The sequence below is a fragment of the Anabrus simplex genome, chromosome 5 (genome assembly GCF_040414725.1).
Source record: "Anabrus simplex isolate iqAnaSimp1 chromosome 5, ASM4041472v1, whole genome shotgun sequence".
NCBI classification, from domain to species: domain Eukaryota; kingdom Metazoa; phylum Arthropoda; class Insecta; order Orthoptera; family Tettigoniidae; genus Anabrus; species Anabrus simplex.
In genome coordinates this window covers 341,078,680-341,098,649 of record NC_090269.1, presented here as the reverse complement: position 1 = coordinate 341,098,649, position 19,970 = coordinate 341,078,680, and the positions used below count along the sequence as shown (strand labels likewise).

Genomic DNA, 19,970 nt, shown 5'->3' with positions numbered 1-19,970 from the left:
GTCCAACATGTGAACGGCTGGACATTGAAGGAGGGACCCTGCTAGATTTCCCCAAACCATTCTTATCTGGTCTTGTACAAGTGACGTATCGATCTACCCTTTTTCTTGGGTAGAACATGGATCCCTCGTGGAAATTTTATTTTAGGCATTGTTTTTTATTTTAGAACAACATAAGATGGAAGCTTTGTCATAGTCTGTTACGGCAAGCATTGCAGTACAGCATTGTTTTTTCGCTTCTGTTAGTGCGTACGATAACACTCCATGTCCCTTTCTTATCGATTGTTCGACTTTGTGGCATATGGAAACGATTGGCATCTGACTTGTGGTTCCTATTTGGGAGAGCAAATATTCCTCCACCTTATGCTCCTCAATCACAAAGCGATGAAAATCAGTTACTTTTTGGTTGAAATCATTTGGCTTTTTTTTCTTTGCATAATGTTGTTCTTCGTCGAAGAGAAAGTCTATTTCTCTTCATAAAATTAATCATCCAGCCTCGGCTAACCTTAAAATCCGAGACACTGATGCCATGTGCAGTAGCTATTTCTTATCCTTTAAAATACAGCATTTCATGAGGAATGGCATGTCCAACATTGCGAGCGAAATCATATAGTTAAGCAGATCCTCCTCTACTCACAGAAACTTGTCGCTGTTTGGTCCGCAAAATGCTTTGCAACACTTGTTAGTCACTTGAAGTGCACTTCTCTGTTACCATGGTAGCGCATGTTGCATTCAGACACTGAATACTTGCGGCCCGCTGCCCTATTCCCGTTTATTTTGGTGCATCTGATCACCGTTAGTTTATTTGATGCAGTATTACTCGAATTCTTGCTCACTGTGGACAAAATTCTGTATTCTACATGACTAGTTTGTCCATCTCTTGTGTACCAGTTCCAAACAATTGTCTTTGAACAAATTCCTGTAAAATTCCATGAAGATTCGGATAAAATGATCAAATGTGTATTGAAAGAAATCTTACAAGTTCCCGCTGATTTGCTAGACACCATGCTGTACAGTCGTAGGAAATTCAAGGGACATGGATTATTCCATTCGTGTTGGGCGGTAGTTCTTCAATGCATTAATGCCCTCAGAAATCCTTACATACTAAATACAGGGGAACCGAAAGAAGAAAGCTTAAACTGTTTGAAAAGGCTTCATCTAACTCCAGATGACAGCATGTTGAATACAAAGGATGTTTTCTTTCGATTCCTGGAAAATAAAAAGCGCATTGAGAGAAGTTGAATTTAATAAGTGGTGTGACCTTCCACAGAAAGGAAAGGGAGTTTTCCTTTTTCGTCAACACACTCCAGCCATTCAGTCGATTAGTTGCCTTCAAGGATTATCTTGTAGTAAATAATGTGATGCTTGAAAATGACAGACAATATAGTGGCCATACAAAATATTCCAGGCAGGACCACGGACAATAACCATTGTCAGCATTGCCGCAATGAAAATACGATCTGTCATTGCTCAAGCATTAACGAACTTGGACTTTACAGTCTATGAGGTAGTCCAGGGTCACATTCTTGCAGGCAGCATGGGTTGAATTGACATGTTAGCCTTCGAAGACCACTGAAAGGGATTTATAACAGATTATACTATCAGATTCGAAATGTCCAAAATACAAACCAGTCAGGTTCACGACAAAAGGAAAGCCTTGATGTTGTGCCTATATTCACAGGGCAGATATTGCACCCTTTGAAGCACCTTAGCTTCCCAAACTCCGCTAATATGAGAAGCTTCAGTTGGTTTGTCCCTATGGAGTTCGTGAACAAAAGAACAGTGATCTGTTCTTTTTAACTTTTGTGCCCCCCCCCCAGAACTTGCTTCTCTGCAGTGCAAGGGTTTTGTTTGACTAATGCAGTCTCATCTGCATCGTAAATGTCTGCCAGCAAACTTCAAACTTTTAAGGCAGCTCATAGTCCCCATTAGGGTTGGGCAGACCGGAACAGTCAGTTGTTCCGAAACATTAGGAGCTTGAGGTGAAGTATTTCTGTTCATTGTGTCGGATAGCAGCGCACGGGACTGTAACTGCGCAGTAGAGAGAACTTCGTGAGGCAACATTACATGCTCCATGTCAGCGGGAATGTGCCTGTATCGGACATGCGGTATGTAGTTACGGCCAGCATAAAGCGGCACGGACCGTGAAGGAACAGTCGGAACACTGAAATTCACGCCCAGTAATAGTGTTTAAAGGCTGCTTTTAGTTTAAGATTTTTTTCAGTCAGTATGAAATACACACAACACAGTTACAATGGCAGTAGATGTGTTTTAAAATGTCGCAATGATGATGATGATGATGTCACAATGTTATTTTCACCAATCAAAAATATACTTGCACAGTTGAAGAAACATCCGTTAGTACTCTATTTACATACACAATATACAAACGGAACACGAAAATGAAAATTAACCAATACAAGGAAAAAACGAAGATAAATATTAAACACTATATACAAGCAGAACAGGAGACGAAAAATAAAACTATACGAGCAGAACATGAAAATAAAAATTGGGGGATATTTTAATTTGAGAGTCTCCATGGCTCATACGGCAGCGAATCGGCCTATCAACGCTGGATACCGTGGTTCAAATCCCGGTCACTCCATGTAAGATTTGTGCTGGAAGAAGAGGAGGCGGAACAGTTTTTTTTCTCCGGGTACTCCGGTTTTCCCTGTCGTCTTTCATTCCAGCAACACTCTCCATTCTCATTTCGTAGCATTTCTCAGTCATTAGTAAATCACTTTGGGAGTGGTGACCCCATCATACTACTAGCCTATGTATGATTTATTCATTATATCCCTGCCTCGGTCATTGACTGGAAAACAGGTTGTAGGTTTCCATTTTCATTTAAATATCACGTCATTGTGCTTGTTGAAGATCCCTTTGCAGACAAAATAGTACAACATAAATTGCAATTCACTCTTTCGGTTTTATTCTAGTAAAGTCCTAAACAGGACTCCGGTGCGACATTACGCAAAATTTTCAGTCTTTTGTACGGTATATACAACTTGTGACAATAAAGTTCAGTGAATAGTCCTGTACTATCAACATAGATGAACAATGCATGACAGAATTGTCCCCTCCCATAACTATGCACTGCTGAGATCGGTGATACATGTCCTGGAAACTTTGCAAGAAGGCTTCCTTTGGGATGGTGTTCAAAAGCCTTGTCATGTTTTGTTGGATATCAGAAATATCGTCAAATCTCTTTCCTTTCAAAGCTAGTTTGAGTCGTGGGAATAGGAAGAAGTCTGGAGGATTGAGATCTGGAGAGTATGGGGGATGTTCAAGTTGCACCATCCCCTTTTTTGCCATAAACTGTTTGACAATATTGGCTGTGTGTGGGCGAGCGTTGTCATGGACAAAAAACCATGAACCTTGTTGTGCGTACTGGGGTCGTACCTTGCGTAGACTTTTCATGAAACGGGTCAAAATTTCAATGTACCGTGCAGCACTCAACGTTGTTCCCTCAGGTAGAAATTCCTTGTGGATAATGACTTGACTATCGAAAAAGGTGATGAGCATCGTTTTGATGCATGACTTTTCAGCTGTGACCTCCTTCCGATGAGGGGATCCTGGAGAACGCCATTCCATGCTTTGCCATTTTGTTTCAGGGTCGTACCTGAGACACCAGGTTTCATCCTCGGTGACAATACAGTTCAAGAAATTAGGTGTCGCATCCGCCGTTTCGACGAAATCCTGTGGCCTCTAAACGTGCCTGCTTCTGATCATCAGTCAAGTGATGTGGCTCAAGACGAGAACACGTTTCCTTCTTCCCTAACTTCTGGGTATCAATTAGTCGCATGGATTCACAGTTAATCTGCAGTTAATCGCCAATCGTTCTTGATTAATGTCCTCACCTTCTCAGTGTTTTCGTCACTGACGGCGGTTGCCGGTCATCCGCTACGGGGGTTGTCAGAAACACTTTCCCAGCCTCCTCAAAAAAGGGTGAACCACTAGAACACACACTTCAAGGACAGTGCTTGATCTTCATAAACACGTACCAGCATCGCATGCGTTTCTTTCGGTGTCTTGCCAAGCTTAAAACAAAACTGTACATTGATCTTTTGGTCGTTCATGTTCCTGTTCGCAGTTCAGGACCAACGCACTAAACACGCACTGTGTCAAACAGGTCTTACACGGCACACACACGATGCTCACTTGAACAATGTCAGGAGCAGGTGGTCAAAACCTGCTGCTACGCAGGTGCAGCGTTGTGTGTCGCCAGTATTGTCGGATCAACCATTCTGACTTCATTCACTGAACTTTGTCACAGGTTGTATTACTAGGCTTCAACGAAAACACTCTTCCAAAACAGTTGAAAACAAAACAGAACACATATTTGCATGTACCAAAGGCCAGTTGCCGGTGCAAGGGAACTCCCAGAACAAAGACAATATGACAGAACACGGAACACTCCAGCACGTGGTGGCACATTGCCGGTATCGACCGTCAGCTAGTAGGTGAAGGGCAAAGGGCAGTGCATGGTGGTGTTTCGGACGGGATAGCAAGTCACTTTCTCGGTCTCGCTTGAGAATGTTCCGGAACAACTGACACCCTGTGTTCCGGGACAGCGGAACATAACTGTGCACGTGCACAGTGTGCCAAAATGGGGACATAGTTCCCAACCCTGGTCTCCTGTGGCATGAAGATGCATCTTCGTTTGCGGCATTGTTAGATTCACCATTTATAATCTTGTGAAGAAATGTCGTATCTTTCCCAGAACCTGTGAAGCTAACCAACCAATACTCCCCATGAATATGGAAACTCAAGCGAACATGCGAAGGATTGTGTACACTCGCGAAACAGTGAGCCATTGGCATGCATGTTTCTGGCCTGCATTTCAACAAATCCCCGTATAAATGGCTTTGTCTACCTCCTCTTAATCTGCTATTCTCATCATCTTTTTGCTGTGGGTCATGGGCATCAGCACCAGTACCGTATTTCACTGCATAATCCTCGCCACTGCATAATCTTCCCATTCTTTATTTTCAAAACAAAAATTGTATTTTAAAGTTTCATCGCATAATCATCGCACATCCCAATTTTGTTCATCAATCTGTTTAAAAGTTAAATGGAACTGCAATGTAAGTTGCATATGAATGCACAATTTAAATACACATATCGGCAATTTGGCAACACAATCACATTTGCAAGATGTCTTATAACATATAAATAAATAAAATCGGTATACGTACAACGAATGGATTATCGGTAGTTTGACAACGTGGCTGCGAGACAGTACAATTTATACACCAGTGACATATAATGATTTTTCATTTGAAATACGTAAGGCTGTTAAGTTAATGCTTATCTGCAATGTCGCTGGGAAATAGTGGCACCGTGTACACTTGTTGCAGTCAGGGGTGCACTGCTATGGGAATGTGCAGGCATTCATTCATCCATTTATTTAGCTTCCATAGACTGCACAATTACATATTTTGAAATATGCCAACAGTATAGGAGCTCACAACTAAGTATTTATTTATTTTCCACCTAGTCGATACAATGATTGCCTAAGGCAATTTAATGGTTAAAAGTGGTACATGTTTCGTATATTATCAACATCTTCAGCCACACAACACTGTTTAGATGAAAAATACATAAATTGACAAAGTAATGCTTTAGAGGAAGTGTCTTTAAAAATTGCGTAATGGTCACACACTATTGAAAATTTTGGTTTAAAAAGTGCGATGATTATGCAGTGAAATACGGTATTCTGTTGTACCTTACTTTTTTTATTTAGAAAAGTAGATAGTGTTGAAGGGCTAATGCTATACTTCTTTGCTGTCTCTTTCTTTCTCCAGTCCAGAAGTATTTCACATTTTTCTGTTGAAGAAAACTGTTGACACTTCTTCTGATCCATATTGGTGATGGTAACAATGCTTTACGAATGCAAGCATCATGAGATGTAAATAAATGAAATATAGTAGTAAGTTTGAGATGTGAAATCATAACTCTCATTGCTTGATTGTAAACTTCACGCTCCTACATAGCCAGTTGGTAAGTTCTTGCACTGGAAAATGTGCAAAACTTTTTGGTTACTTTTAAATTGATATTTTGCTTGACCAATTGCATACATGTATGGAAAATGGCTACCACGGCTGAAAGAGAAGTGCAAAGATGTTGAACGTTGTATACTTGTAGGAAAAGTAGATGCTGCATACAGGAAAATCAAGGAAACCTTTGGCGAACGGAGAACTAGGTGTATGATTTTTAAGAGCTAAGATGCAAAACTACTTCTAAGGAAGGAAGACAAGTCAGAAAGATGGCAGGAACATATTATATAATTGTATCAAGGGAAAGAATTATATGATCATGTTCTGGAACAAAGAGGCTGCTAATGCTGACGAAATGGTAGACCCAATTTTGAGGTTAGAATTCGATAGAGCTTTGAGAGACCTAAATAGGAACGAGGCACCTGGAATTGATGACATGCCCTAAGAATTACTGACCGCCTTTGGACAAGCCCAGCATGCCAAGGTTACTCCATTTAACGTGTAAGATGTATGATATACAGGAGGAGTGCCATCTGATTTTAGGCAGTATGTTGTCACCTATCTACTTATTCTGGTTTGGTCAAAACTAGCTAAAAACTGCCAGTAGTTAAATCTGGGTCTCTTAGACTAGAGAACCAAAGTATAAAATGCATGTTCCCAAAGCAGAGAGACAGTAACTTAGAGCAGAGGTCAATTTAAATGAATTAGGTTTATTAACATAAACAAGAGAGAAAAGGTTTGAAGGTAGGCATAAAACAAACGGGGAATACTGGGAAGTCAAATACTCTTGTGCATGGTTTGTAAAGATGTTCCAATCACAATCAAATCACTTGACTTATCAATCTGTATCATATAGAATCTTACACCATAGCAACTGAGGCATCATGGACAGTGTTACAATTATTTTTATTTATTACCAGAGAGTGGTAATTAAAATGTGTTCCGAAGTATTTCTTTCTTAAGGAACATTTGGAATCATGAGATGAAAGTAACAGCTTTCACACAATAAAATTATCACGGCTCCCCAGACAAATTCAAGGCTTTATTTGTCAAAAAAGAAACATGGCTCCCAACAATCTCCATAGAGACTGCATCCCCAGAAATCAAGACTGGCAGAAAAGTAAACAAATATGGAACACAAGGAGGTAAGAAAAGGAGCTACCATAGTTATGGAAACAAATAAACGTGAGTCATAAAGCAAGTAAAATGAGAGCAAAATCCTGAAATGAACATATCAATCGGCTAAGGAAGCCGGAAACAATAGCGAGATAAAATAAGAATGACACGAGCAAAAATCCATGAGATACTGAAAAGTAACACAGGTCCCATAACCATACCACACCCACACACACTCAGAGATCAAACATGCGAAGCAGAGTCAATAAAACATACAATATCGAGACACGTTACAACAAGAACCGTAACAGCATCACATGAATCAGTCAGAGGCTCATGTGCTTGACCTGAGAGCAAAGGTCAGATACCTGGGTCACCGCAAAGAGGCCTGGCTGACCCAGTCAAAACACATAATGTAAATAACTTACACGCCGCTTGACACATATGAATCGTACAGTATCAGCGTTAAACCATAATGTAGAACATAAGCTTGAGCCAGATGTTGAAGACATAGAGAAATAAAAGCTCTCCAATAAAAAACCACAAACTAACTCTTCACACACACGTATGATCGGATCATTGCTACCTTTCGCTCTATGTAGGAACGATTACATAACAAGCAGACTTGAAGAGAAAGAAAGGACAGTGAAATAAGTCTGCAGCAAAATGATAAAAGAATACTACACACAATAGGGATCTCTCGGATAAAAAACTAGTGTAACTATGGCAAGCCAAGAAAGGATAAGTAGGATAAATACCTGGAGATTGAAGAAATCTTATTCATTGACTCTAAACTAAGAGAGCCATGCATGATCAAGTTTGAATCTTTTTGTAGAACCATTTGCACGAGATGAAAGTCAACCAACGTCTCCATCTTTTCTTTAAAAGCCATTATTGTCAGAATTTCTCAAATCAAAGATAAGAAGAAATGCTTCAGCAATCCTCAGTTACATGAGGGTGCCCTCTGTCTAATCGGGATGAGCTACATGTCAAGTCAGGCATAGAGAACAGTAAGCAGCCATAACAGACTGATCTATGGCATATTAAAGAATGCAATATCTGTAAAGTACAAAAGTAAGATGTGAAGATAATGAGGTGTGGCTCAGTTGTTATACCTATTCTCAAGAAAGCAGGTACTGACAAGTATGTAAACTACTGCACCGTTAGTTTAGTATGTAACGCTTGAAAAGTTTTAATAGATATAATTTATAGAAGAATGGAAAGACAAGTTGAAGCTGAGTTGGGAGAAGATCAGTTTGGCTTCAGAAGAAGTGTAGGAATACATGAATCAATCCTGACTTTACATCTGATCTTGGAGGATCAAATTAAGAAAAACAAGCCCAAGTACATGGCATTTGTAGATTAAGAAAAGGCATTTGATAATGTTGATTGGACCAAGCTACTTGAGATTCTGAAGGTGACCAGGATCAGATACAAGAAAGAAGAATTATAAAAATCAGTGTGCAGTGATAAGAATTGAAGGCTGTGAAAAAATTCAGCAATCCAGAAAGTGAGGCAGGGCTACAGTTTGTCCCCACTCCTTTTCAGTGTTTGTATAGAACAGGCAGTAAAGAAATCAAAGTTTAATTTGGAAAATAAATTGCCATCCATCCAATGAGAGGATGAAGATCTGACTGAATTGTGATTGAATATAAGATCTTAGAGGATCAAATTAAGAAAAACAAAAACAAAAGTAATGGAGTCAGGTGGTGTAGAAAATATTAGATTCGAAAATGAAGTCTTAAAGGAAGTAGATGAATTTTTTACTTGGGTAGCAGAATAACTAATAATGGCAAGGACAGAAAATGCAGACTATCACAAGCAAGGAAGGCCTTTCTTGAGAAATTTGCTCACTTTGAACATTGATATAGGAATTGGAAAGTTGTGTTTGAACACTTTGGTATGGAGCGTGGTGTTGTATGGAAGTGAAACCTGGATGATCTAGCCCAGAAAGAAAGAGAAGAAAGAGAATAGAAGCTTTTGAAATGTGGTGTTACAAAAGAATGCTGAAGATAAGATGGATGGATTGAATTATGAATAAAGAGGTACCAAATAGAATTGGTGAGAGGAGAATAATTTTGGGATGGAGAGCCACATCAAACCAGTCTGTGGACTGATGACCCATACAACAACGACAACGTTGTCTCGGTGATAAAATAGTGTACCATATATACACAAATAATCCTTAATATTTTAAGAGTAGAAAATTGGGTTTAATTTGTGTTTTATTTCAAGAAATTGATCCTACATAATGTAATATTCCAAACCTGAATAAAATCTTTTTTATCTGAATAAACTCATCATAATCTTCTCATATTTTTGTATAGGCAACCTACTGATCAGATTTGTCATGTGGTTTGCTTATCTACCCTTGATAATTGCAATAGTCTAGTTTCGTCTATATGTTGTTGTAATGAGTGTGTTGTCTGGTATTATCTGCATAGGAATGTGTGGTGCAAAATGCCTGGCCATTAAAATAGGATTAATTTCAATGTTATTAACATTGATATGATTTTGGGCTGGGAGTCTACTGGGAATTAGTGTAACCAGGCAACTTGTGTTCATTATCTGTGCCAAGTCTTAATCATCTTCCTTATGTTATTACCATGTGCCAGAACTCTGTCTTCTGCAGGGTGTCCCAAAAAAATGTACTCCCTCTTTGACTAGTAACTCATGTATTCACTTTTTATTGACAGCATATACAATGTCCATTAGGATATATGGAATGATTCCAATTGAAGGAAACAAATTGACTGCACCATTCTTCTTCACAGATGTTCATAATGACGGCTTATGGCTCAGCATCAAAATCTACGCTGAACCTTTTGGACAGTATTCACCATAGTGGAGTTAGGCTGGCAACGGGAGCTTTCCGTACTAGCCCCATTCCCAGCCTACTCGCTGAAGCGGGAGTTCCACCTTTTAGGGATAAGGAGGCTGCAGCTACTGCTCACGTATGCTGCCAAAATTCGTGAAATGCCACTATATCCAGGCTATTAATGCATCTTTAGTACCCAGTACCACCAAAATACCAAAACTGGCCGAAAGCCACATGGCCGGTTGGGTTTCGAATCGATAGCTTGTGTCGTGATCTGAATATCGATATCGGTGGTTGTCTGGAACAAACTTTCAGCGAGGTACCTCCATGGTTAGTTCCGCAACTGGATATACGTGTAGATCTACTCCGTGGACCCAAGGTGAACACAGATTCCTCTGTATATCGAAGGTATTTCCGAGACTTCGTTCACCAATATCTGGCCGCGAAGCATATCTTCACGGATGGTTCTAAAATCGGAGATAATGTTGGTTGCTCTTTCGTCACCGATGATATGAGCACGAAGATCTCGCTTCCTAGTGTATGTAGCATGTATACTGTGGAGTTTTATGCCATCTTAGAGGCTCTGCAGTTTGCACTTCGTGATGAAAGAAACAACTTTCTTATGTGTACCAACTCATTAAGCTCTCTGCGGTCTATTGAAGCCTGTTTCTCGCAGCACCCACTGGTGCAGCAGATTCATGACCTTCTAGCTAGATAAGTGATGCGGGCACCAGAATCACTTTCGCATGGCTTCCAAGCCACGTCGGGATTGCGGGAAACGAACGTGCGGATGAAGCTGCAAAGGATGCATTACTTTTACCTCCAAGACCTGTCTGTGTATCTGCTAAAGATATATGTTCTCAACTACCTTGAATCATCTTGGCGTCCTGGGAATCGGAGTGGCTAGCTATCCAAACTCCCAACAAACTGAGATCAATTAAGAAGACAACTACCGTGTGGCGATCCTTTTTCCGGCCTTCACTGAGAGAGGCCATAGTATTGTGTAGGCTGAGGATAGGTCATTTACGATCTACCCACTCTTATCTCCTAAAGAGGGAAGACCCCCCTCCCCCTGTGTTCTTGTGGTGCAGACTTCACCGTGGCCCGCATCCCCACAGATTGCACTGATCTCTCTGGCCTAAGACGGAGCCTCGGCCTGCAGGAAACACTCGAACGCATTCTAGCCGATTACGCGACTACTGCTGATCTCGTCATCTGCTTTATGTGCGACAGTGGACTAATCAAGGGTATATAAATTACAAGTGCACTGTTACTCAGGGAACGCACGTTCCCTTTTGAATCGTTAGTAATTTTGCGGCCTAATTAAATTATTTTTTGTTTTATTTTGTACTGCGTTTTCAAATTCCTTTGTTGAATAAATAATTTTGTTTTTATTTTAAATTTATTTTCTAACTAGTTCTGCGAGAATGATTACCTCGTTGTACTTCCTCTTAAAACAAAAATTCACCACCACCACTCCTACCACCCCTCGCAAAAACATTCGAACGTCTGATTCATGCATAAATCACTGTATACCTGACCCAGAATTCCCTCCTTGACCCTTTTCAATCCAGCTTTAAAAAAGACATAGTACCGCAACAGCATTACTGCGGGTTACGTACGATATCAGACATGCAATAGACCAACGATATGACTGTAGCAACACTACTACACCTAAGCAGCGCTTTTGACACAGTTAACCCTGGGCTAGTACTGCTAAAACTCCGTAGTCTCAACTTTGAGACATCTCTTAAATTTTTTAGCTCCTACCTTACTGACCGTCAGCAATGAGTATCAGTGGGAACAATGTACTCAGGACGACATAACAAGTCAATAGGTGTCCCTCAGGGGTCAGCTTTGGGCCCACTTATTTATTGTTAGTGTGGACGCATTGAAATATAGCAAGTACCATATCTATGCAAATGATCTTCAGATATATTATCACTCATATCCACAAGACATAGATGTAGCCATTGACAGAGTAAATTTTGTCTTATGACAATTGAATGACTATGCCAAAAATAACAGCTTTTTAATAAATCCTAACAAAACTCAGACCATTATATTTGGTACCAAAAGAAACCTTAACTTGTTAAGAAGTAGACATGTCATCATCATCATCATCATCAGTTTTCCACTCCAGTTGCCCGGGTGTGGTTTACGAGCACTCTCCACTTCTGTCTGTCCATGTACCACTCTTCTCTCAAGACGACATCCCAGCTGATTCCTCTTGTTCCGATGTCCTCTTTCACTTGGTCCAGCCACCTCTTCCTAGGTCTTCCTACTGGTCGTTTTCCGGCCGCAATTATTTTAAATAATACTGTCGTGCCCTATTGTATGTCAGTAGGAAACTTAGGTGTTATAATGACTGAGACACTAAATTGGACTAAACAAGTGACAAATACATGCTGTAAAGTGCAGAAATCCCTTTTCCCTCTCAAATGCTACTCTACCATATTTCCAAAACATCTTAAAAATACAACGGGTAAAATTCCTAATCTTACCAATTCTAGACTACTGCTACACTGTACTTACGGACGTATCTCAAGACAGTAACAAAATTCTTGAACGGAGTTTAAACACCTGTATTCGATATACATTTAAGCTGCGAAATTATTCTCACACCTTATTATAGGGAGTTGTCATGGCTTTGTGTTCATGAACGTTGCAGTCTCTCACATGTTGTCCCTTCTGCATGGAGTTCTAAACTCAGGTGTACTGAATTATCTCTCATCGAACTTTAATTACCTCTCCTCTTATCATAACCATGATACATGATCTGGCTCCTGTTGAACAATATCTCTGTCACTCCAGGACTTACAACCACTCGTTTGTAGTCACTGCCGCTAGGCTGTGGAATACCCTCCCTGCTACCATTAGGGAGTTATGTTCTCATAGGAAATTTAAGATGAATTGTCAAAATCACTTGTTGAACACCTCTAGCTGACTCGTTCGATGTGCGTAGTGTGAATGAGTGCGTGAATGAGCTTATTTTCTTAAAAATTAGAAATGTATTTGCTAGTTATAGGTTTTTACTGTGTTTCCTTCTTTTATTATTACTAGTGTTAGTTTTAAAATTATTATAATGTTCATTTATATTGTCATGTTGTACATTCTATAATTATTTCTTTTATTACTATTTCCATATTTGCTATTAGTACTATATATATATTTTTTTTAAAGATTTGTTGTATTTAAAATATTATATGTATGTCAATTATTATAAATGTTGTGGTTAAGTGTAAGAGAGGTCCTTGAGCCCTAACTTTGCAATGAATGAAGACTAATTACTTGCTTTCTTACGTACTTACTTATTTACTCTTTGCCCTTCAATTCCATTTAATGTTACATTTCTTATGTTGGAAAACTTCACTCCCTTTTTTTTTTTTTAGAATATTAACATTTTGCCAATTTTGCAATTCTCTTAAGATATATTTCACTCCTATGACCCCGGAATTCCTTGTTGAGAAGCGTAACATCATTACCATTGAGATTTGCAAATGTTCTGTTGTTATCAAGGAATTAGCAGCAGACTGAATATTAATGAACATATTTTTGTTCAGTTAAGTCAACATCAAATTTGTTAGCATTTGTAGTAGATTTTACATTGTCATGTAGGTCTTCCGGTACAAATGCCTTGTACAGCCTCTTCCTCTTCTCAATCTCATTCTTGTGTGTTTTATGCTTTCCCACTAATTCTCAATTTCTTCTGCACATCTAACTTATATTCAGTACTTTTCTTTCTTCTTTTCTCTCCCATTTCAATCTTATTTGCATGCAAAGCGCCTGAACTGTTCCCCTTCATTTCTGAAATCAGCTATCGGTACTTAGCAGACTTCTGGGTGAACTGGTGAGCAACATAGCATAGCTTCCGTCTTGTGATGAATGTATGAACTAAACTAACCACTATGGCACATACCCATGTCTTAGGTGAATTGGCGATGGTACATAGATGGGTTGTAATGCCAAAAACTTTTTTTTTAATGGTACATAGCAGATTTTTGGGTTACACTCTTCAGTTCGGCTTCAGAAGAATAATGTAGGAACACGCGAAGCAATCCTGACTTTGTATCTAATCTTAGAGGATCGAATTAAGGAAGAGCACACATACAGGGTGTTCGTAGATCAAGAAAAGGCATTCGATAATATTGATTGGACCAAGCTATTCGTGATTCGAAAGGTGATCGCGAGCAGATACCAAGAAGGAAGGATTAATTATCTACAATCTGTATAAGAATCAGTCTGCAGTGATAAGAATCAAGGGCTTTGAAAAAGAAGCGACAATCGAGAAAGGAGTGAGGCAAGGCTGCAGTTTGCCCCCTCCCCTCCTTTTCTGTGTTTATATAGAACAGGCCCTAATGGAAATCAAAAAGGAATTTGGAAAGGGAATCACAATCCAAGGAGAGGAAATCGAAACCCAGAGATTTGCCGATCATATTTTTTATCTGATACTGCATAAGATCTAGAGAAATTCCTGAATGGTATGGACAGAGTCTTGGATAAGAAGTACAAGATGGAAATAAATAAATAAATACAACTGAGCTCGATAGCTGCAGTCGCTTAAGTGCGGCCAGTATCCAGTAATCGGGAGATAGTGGGTTCGAGCCCCACTGTCGGCAGCCCTGAAGATGGTTTTCTGTGGTTTCCCATTTTCACACCAGGCAAATGCCGGGGCTGTACCTTAATTAAGGCTACGGCCGCTTCCTTCCACTTCCTAGGCCTTTCCTATCCCATCGTCGCCAAAGACCTATCTGTGTCGGTGCAACGTAAAACAAATAGCAAAAAAAAAAAGAAATAAATACACAAAAGTATTGGAGTGCAGTTGAACGAAATCAATGATGCAAGTAATATTAGATTAGGAAATGAAGTCTTAAAGGAAGTAGATGAATGTTGTTACTTGGGTATAGTGTTGGCTACTGAATGCATGATTCGAAGCAGTGTATCGATTCTTGAAGTGTCCGAGTGAATTGATTCACAGGAACGGTGAGCTCACGGCACACGATTCAGCTTACTCCCAGCAGACAGTGCTGAGTGGTGCACTCACTGGACGTTGACGGGGAGCCGAGCTTCCGCTGCAGCGAGACAGTGAATCATGGCACATCAAAAGAATCGTGAACGAACGCGGCTCAGTGAGACACATGATACACACGGCTCCTTATCGGCTCACTGGACACGCGGAGAGCCGAGTTTCCGCTGCAGCGAGACAGTGAATCATGGCACATCGAAAGAATCGTGAACGAGCGCGGCTCAGTGAGACACATGATACACACGCCTCCTTATCGGCTCACTGGACACGCGGAGAGCCGAGCTTCCGCTGCAGCGAGACATACAGTGAGCCATGGTACACCGAAAGAATCGTGAACGAGCACGGTTCAGTGAGACACAAGATACGCACGGCTCCTTATCGGCTCACTGCAGCGAGACATACAGTGAGCCATGCTACACTGAAAGAATCATATGCTATAATGGACTCTCGACCTCAGCTCATTTGAAAATAATACCCATTTGCATTCACTGTCCTCTTCTTACAGGGAGGTTTAAATAATATATGGATTTATTTGCAGTGTTAAAAAGGTAGTCACAACATAATTCTGAAGTAGCTAGAAAGTAGGTAGGCTATTAGGTTATACTATTTATTAGTTTAATGAATCTTAGTATTATAACTTAGTTGACATTTGACGATTAAACTCGACTCTAGCCTGCCCTATGACTATGAGTCATGCTCATGACCACTCAAAAGTACCTGTTTTATATTGGGAAGAACGGCACAGTATTCTCTCAGTTCATATGTCACATTGTTGCACAAGACTTCAATCATATGTGGACAGACACAATAACAGTAGGCTATGTTGAATCAGAAAACCAGCGGGCTACTGTACATCTCGGGTAGCCTATACAAAATATGACGATTAAAAAATCCTCAGCTAATAGAAAAATACATATTTTCAAAAATGACTGAGCGAGTTGTCGTGCGGTTAATATCGCGTGGCTATGCGCTTGCATTTGGGGGATGGTGGGTTCGAATCCCACCGTCGGTAGCCGTTAAGATGGTTTTCCGTAGTTTCTCCATTTTCACACCAGGAAATGCTGGGACTGTACCTTAATTCAGGCCATGGCTGCTACCTTCCTAATCCTAACCTTTCCCACCCTGCGTCGCCGGAAACCTTCGATGTATTAGAGTAACTAGCATTTTTTCTAAGAAAGGAGTTCATAGTATGAAGACCAGATGGCAGCTGCGAGCACTGAATGCTGTTGCTGCTGTCTTACCAGCACATACTACACAGATGCAGTAGGAGTGGTGACCAATGAGCCGTGAATCAGATCACTGTATCGATTCAGTAACGTGAACGGAATCAAATGAATCGATTCAGTAAAATGAATCGAATGTCCCATCAGTACTTGGGTAGTAAAATGAATAATGATGGCCAAAGTTAGGAGGACATAAAATGCAGTCTAGCACAAGCAAGGATGGTCTTTCTTAAGAAAAGAAATTTGCTCACCTCGAACATTGCTATAGGAGTAAGAAAGATGTTTTTTGAAGACTTTCGTCTGGAGTGTCGCATTGTATGGAAGTGAAACATGGACGATAACTAGCTCAGAAAGGAAGAGAATAGAAGCTTTTGAAATGTGGTGTTACAGAAGAATGCTGAAGGTGAGGTGGATAGATTGAATCACAAATGAAGAGATACTGAATCGAATTGGTGAGAGGAGAATGATATGGCTAAACTTAACGAGAAGAAGAGACAGAAAGATAGGGCACATCCTAAGACATTGAGGTCTTCTTCAGTTAGTTTTTGAGGGAAGTGTAGGTAGTAAAAACAGTAGGGGTAGACCAAGGTATAAATATGACAAGCAGATTAGAGCAGATGTAGGATGTACTAGTTATGTAGAAATGAAAAGGTTAGCACAGGATCGGGTGGCATGGAGGGCTGCATCAAACCAGTCTATGGACTGATGACCAAACAACAACACTGCCGTCTCAGAATTTTTCCTAGCAGGCGAGTTGGCCATGCGGTTAGTGGCGTGCGGCTGTGAGCTTGCATCGGGGAAATAGTGGGTTCGTATCTCACTGCCGGCAGCTCTGAAGATTGTTTTCTGTGGTTTCCCATTTTCACACCAGGCAAATGCTGGGAGTGTAAGGCCACGGCCGCTTCCTTCCAACTCCTAGGCCTTTCCTATCCCATCATCGCCATAAGACATGTCTGTATCGGTGCGACGTAAAGCCACTAGCAAAAAAAAAATTCCTTCAATGAAGAATTCTTTCATATGTCTGTGAAATGTTTGAAAGTGGTTACACTCTGCCAAGTGTTCATTCTGCAAATTTGAACACAAGGAGGAAAGTGCCTTGTGTTACTCAGCTGATTTGTGAATAGAGCCCTCTAACAAAAAAATGTATAAACAGATTGAAAATGTATTTTCAGTATGTAAAGGTAATATATGTATACCTGAGGAGGCTCCCAACTAAAGGATTTGTATTTCAGGTTTCTCTCTTGCCAAAAGTTACATACCCATAGGAACTTAAATTATGTTAATATCCAAGAGTTGATTTTTCTTATCCTATCAGATAAAATTACTGCAGCTATTATTCTCTCTCATTGTAGGCTCAAAGCCCTCAAGAGGCCTTTCCTACTACCAGTCAAGATCTTGAAGGTTTCTGGGACATGGTCAAATTACAAGTTGATCACGTGGACCGACTTTTCGAAGAAATTCGAATTTTAAGGAATGCCAACTGGGTGGAGGTAAGAATTGTGTGGTGTCATGTTTTGGATATTCCTTAACATTGGTATTTATTCCAGGTTATAGTGTAACGAGGAAGCTACATCACTCCTGGTTTCTTTAGTATACATTGTCATTGATGCATAGGTTTGTATGACAGCTGATGAAGAAACTGTTGGGAATTAGCCAGCATTCGGGAATAAGGACAAACATTACCTTATCCTATGGATGGGTTGCTTCCCTAGTTGACTTGTAAGTAAAGTAAGTTGCATAATTTTTGAGTGAATGTGTCAAGAATTTGGTGGCAAATTGTTTTGACAAATGGAATAATCTCATCTATTTTCCCTTCTTTTAACATCATATAAAGCACAAATAAGTTAAATTTCCATTCTTTTACTTTGTGGTGGGTTGAGTGGCTCAGACGGTTGAGGCGCTGGCCTTCTGACCCCAACTAGGCAGGTTCAATCCAGGCTCAGTCTGGTGGTCTTTGAAGATGTTCAAATACGTCAGCCTCGTGTTGGTAGATTTAGTGGGACGTAAAGAACATTACTTTGATGTTTACGTTCGGTGAAAGTACTTCATAATTTCTTCCCCCCACCCCCTCAATGTAATCAGTAATAAATTTTGAGTTACAGTATGTCATGGCTAACTGTGGTTATCTTGACCAGATCTCTTACAGCGTACCTCTGTGGTGAGTTCCAAGATTTGTAATGAGGTTAGATATTCTTTATGAACCAAGGGCGAACATGGGCAAATTCAGTTTATCCGAGATACAGTTGAAACTCGATATTTCAGACCTCCATCAATCAAATTTTCAGCATCTCGAAGTAACTTAAATTTCTCGGCCGTTTATCTTATTCTTCATGTGGAATTATTTCTCTACTAGCTGATATACCCGTGCTTCGCTACGGAATTCTACATTGTATACAGAATTCTAGGTTGGGTAGCGCACACGTTGTGAGCAATATTGTATTAAATCGCTTAGAGCTTAACGTTACCCTAGAAACGCGATGGCGAAGTCACCAAACGTCTTTTCTCACATGAAGACTGGGTTGGGTAATTTTCATTGTAATGGTAGATCACAATCAGGTTGGGTAGTTTTCATTATAATGGCAGGCACTCATTCTCCACCTGCCTTGTTACATCCTCAGAAAGACTGTTTTAGTGGTTTTCCCAACTGAAATGAACATAGGTCATTATAATTAAGTCGGTAGGAATGGCTCGATTAAAAGCAAAGCTTTCATATGAAATACTCGATCAAATGAAGAACCACGCATTTTCTCGCTTTTGACAAACAATACTACGCTGCCGATCTAACAGACCGAAGTTCCAGAGCTGGAATGACCAAGCCGCAGACAGCTGTGATCCTTGAACACACTTAGTATTTTTTCAGCAGGTGGGTCGAATAGTGGAGAGTCCCAGGGCAGAAACTATGCCCTTTTACTAACCTGTTTCCTAGCAGTACCCATTGAGTCATAAAATCTCAATTCACTACACTGGCGGAGGCAAAATATATCTGAATTGGAGGCAAATTTTTCCTCCAAGCCAGACGAGAAACGCCCTCTTCACTGCTAATGTGGAATAAATTGAATATAGAATTTAATAAAAGTGAAGAGGAATAAGCTCTTTTCAGGGTTGAATTTTGAGTTATTTAGTGAACTGTGGTGTTATAATTTGGAATAGACCTAATTGTAATTCTAGACTAGGTACTACTACTACTACTACTACTACTACTACTAAGTGAGCCTCTGCTTAAAGTGTGCACACTGCTCATTCGGAGTAGGGGTCGAATAGCTGGAATACTGTGATGAACCAGTGTGTTACGTACCAGCAGTATCAAAAGGTATGAACCAGAGGAATGGCATGCGAAAGAAAGTTTCTAACTCGCCAGCTATTTCCAGCCAATATTCAGCCAGGCTGTTATACTTCATGCGCAGGCGGGCTGAGTGGCTCAGACGGTTAAGGTGCTGGCCTTCTAACCCCAACTTGGCAGGTTCGATCCTGGCTCAGTCCGGTGGTATTTGAAGGTGCTCAATATATACTGATACTGATCTGCATTTAGGGCAGTCGCCCAGGTGGCAGATTCCCTATCTGTTGCTTTCCTAGCCTTTTCCGAAATGATTTCAAAGAAATTGGAAATTTTGAGTTACAGTATGTCATGGCTAACTGTGGTTATCTTGACCAGATCTCTTACAGCGTACCTCTGTGGTGAGTTCCAAGATTTGTAATGAGGTTAGATATTCTTTATGAACCAAGGGCGAACATGGGCAAATTCAGTTTATCCGAGATACAGTTGAAACTCGATATCTCAGACCTCCATC

The 19,970-nt window shown here is 40.3% G+C and overlaps 1 protein-coding gene across 4 annotated transcripts in view; it reads left to right on the top strand.

Moving 5' to 3' along the window:
- LOC136874084 (platelet binding protein GspB) overlaps positions 1 to 19,970 on the top strand; it is a 636,502-nt gene that overhangs the window by 522,342 nt on the left and 94,190 nt on the right. For all 4 annotated transcript variants that reach the window (XM_067147621.2, XM_068227653.1, XM_067147622.2 and 1 more), the window contains exon 12: positions 17,535 to 17,672. In XM_067147621.2, the coding sequence (XP_067003722.2) occupies positions 17,535 to 17,672 (138 nt within the window). The remainder of the gene's footprint in view (positions 1 to 17,534; positions 17,673 to 19,970) is intronic.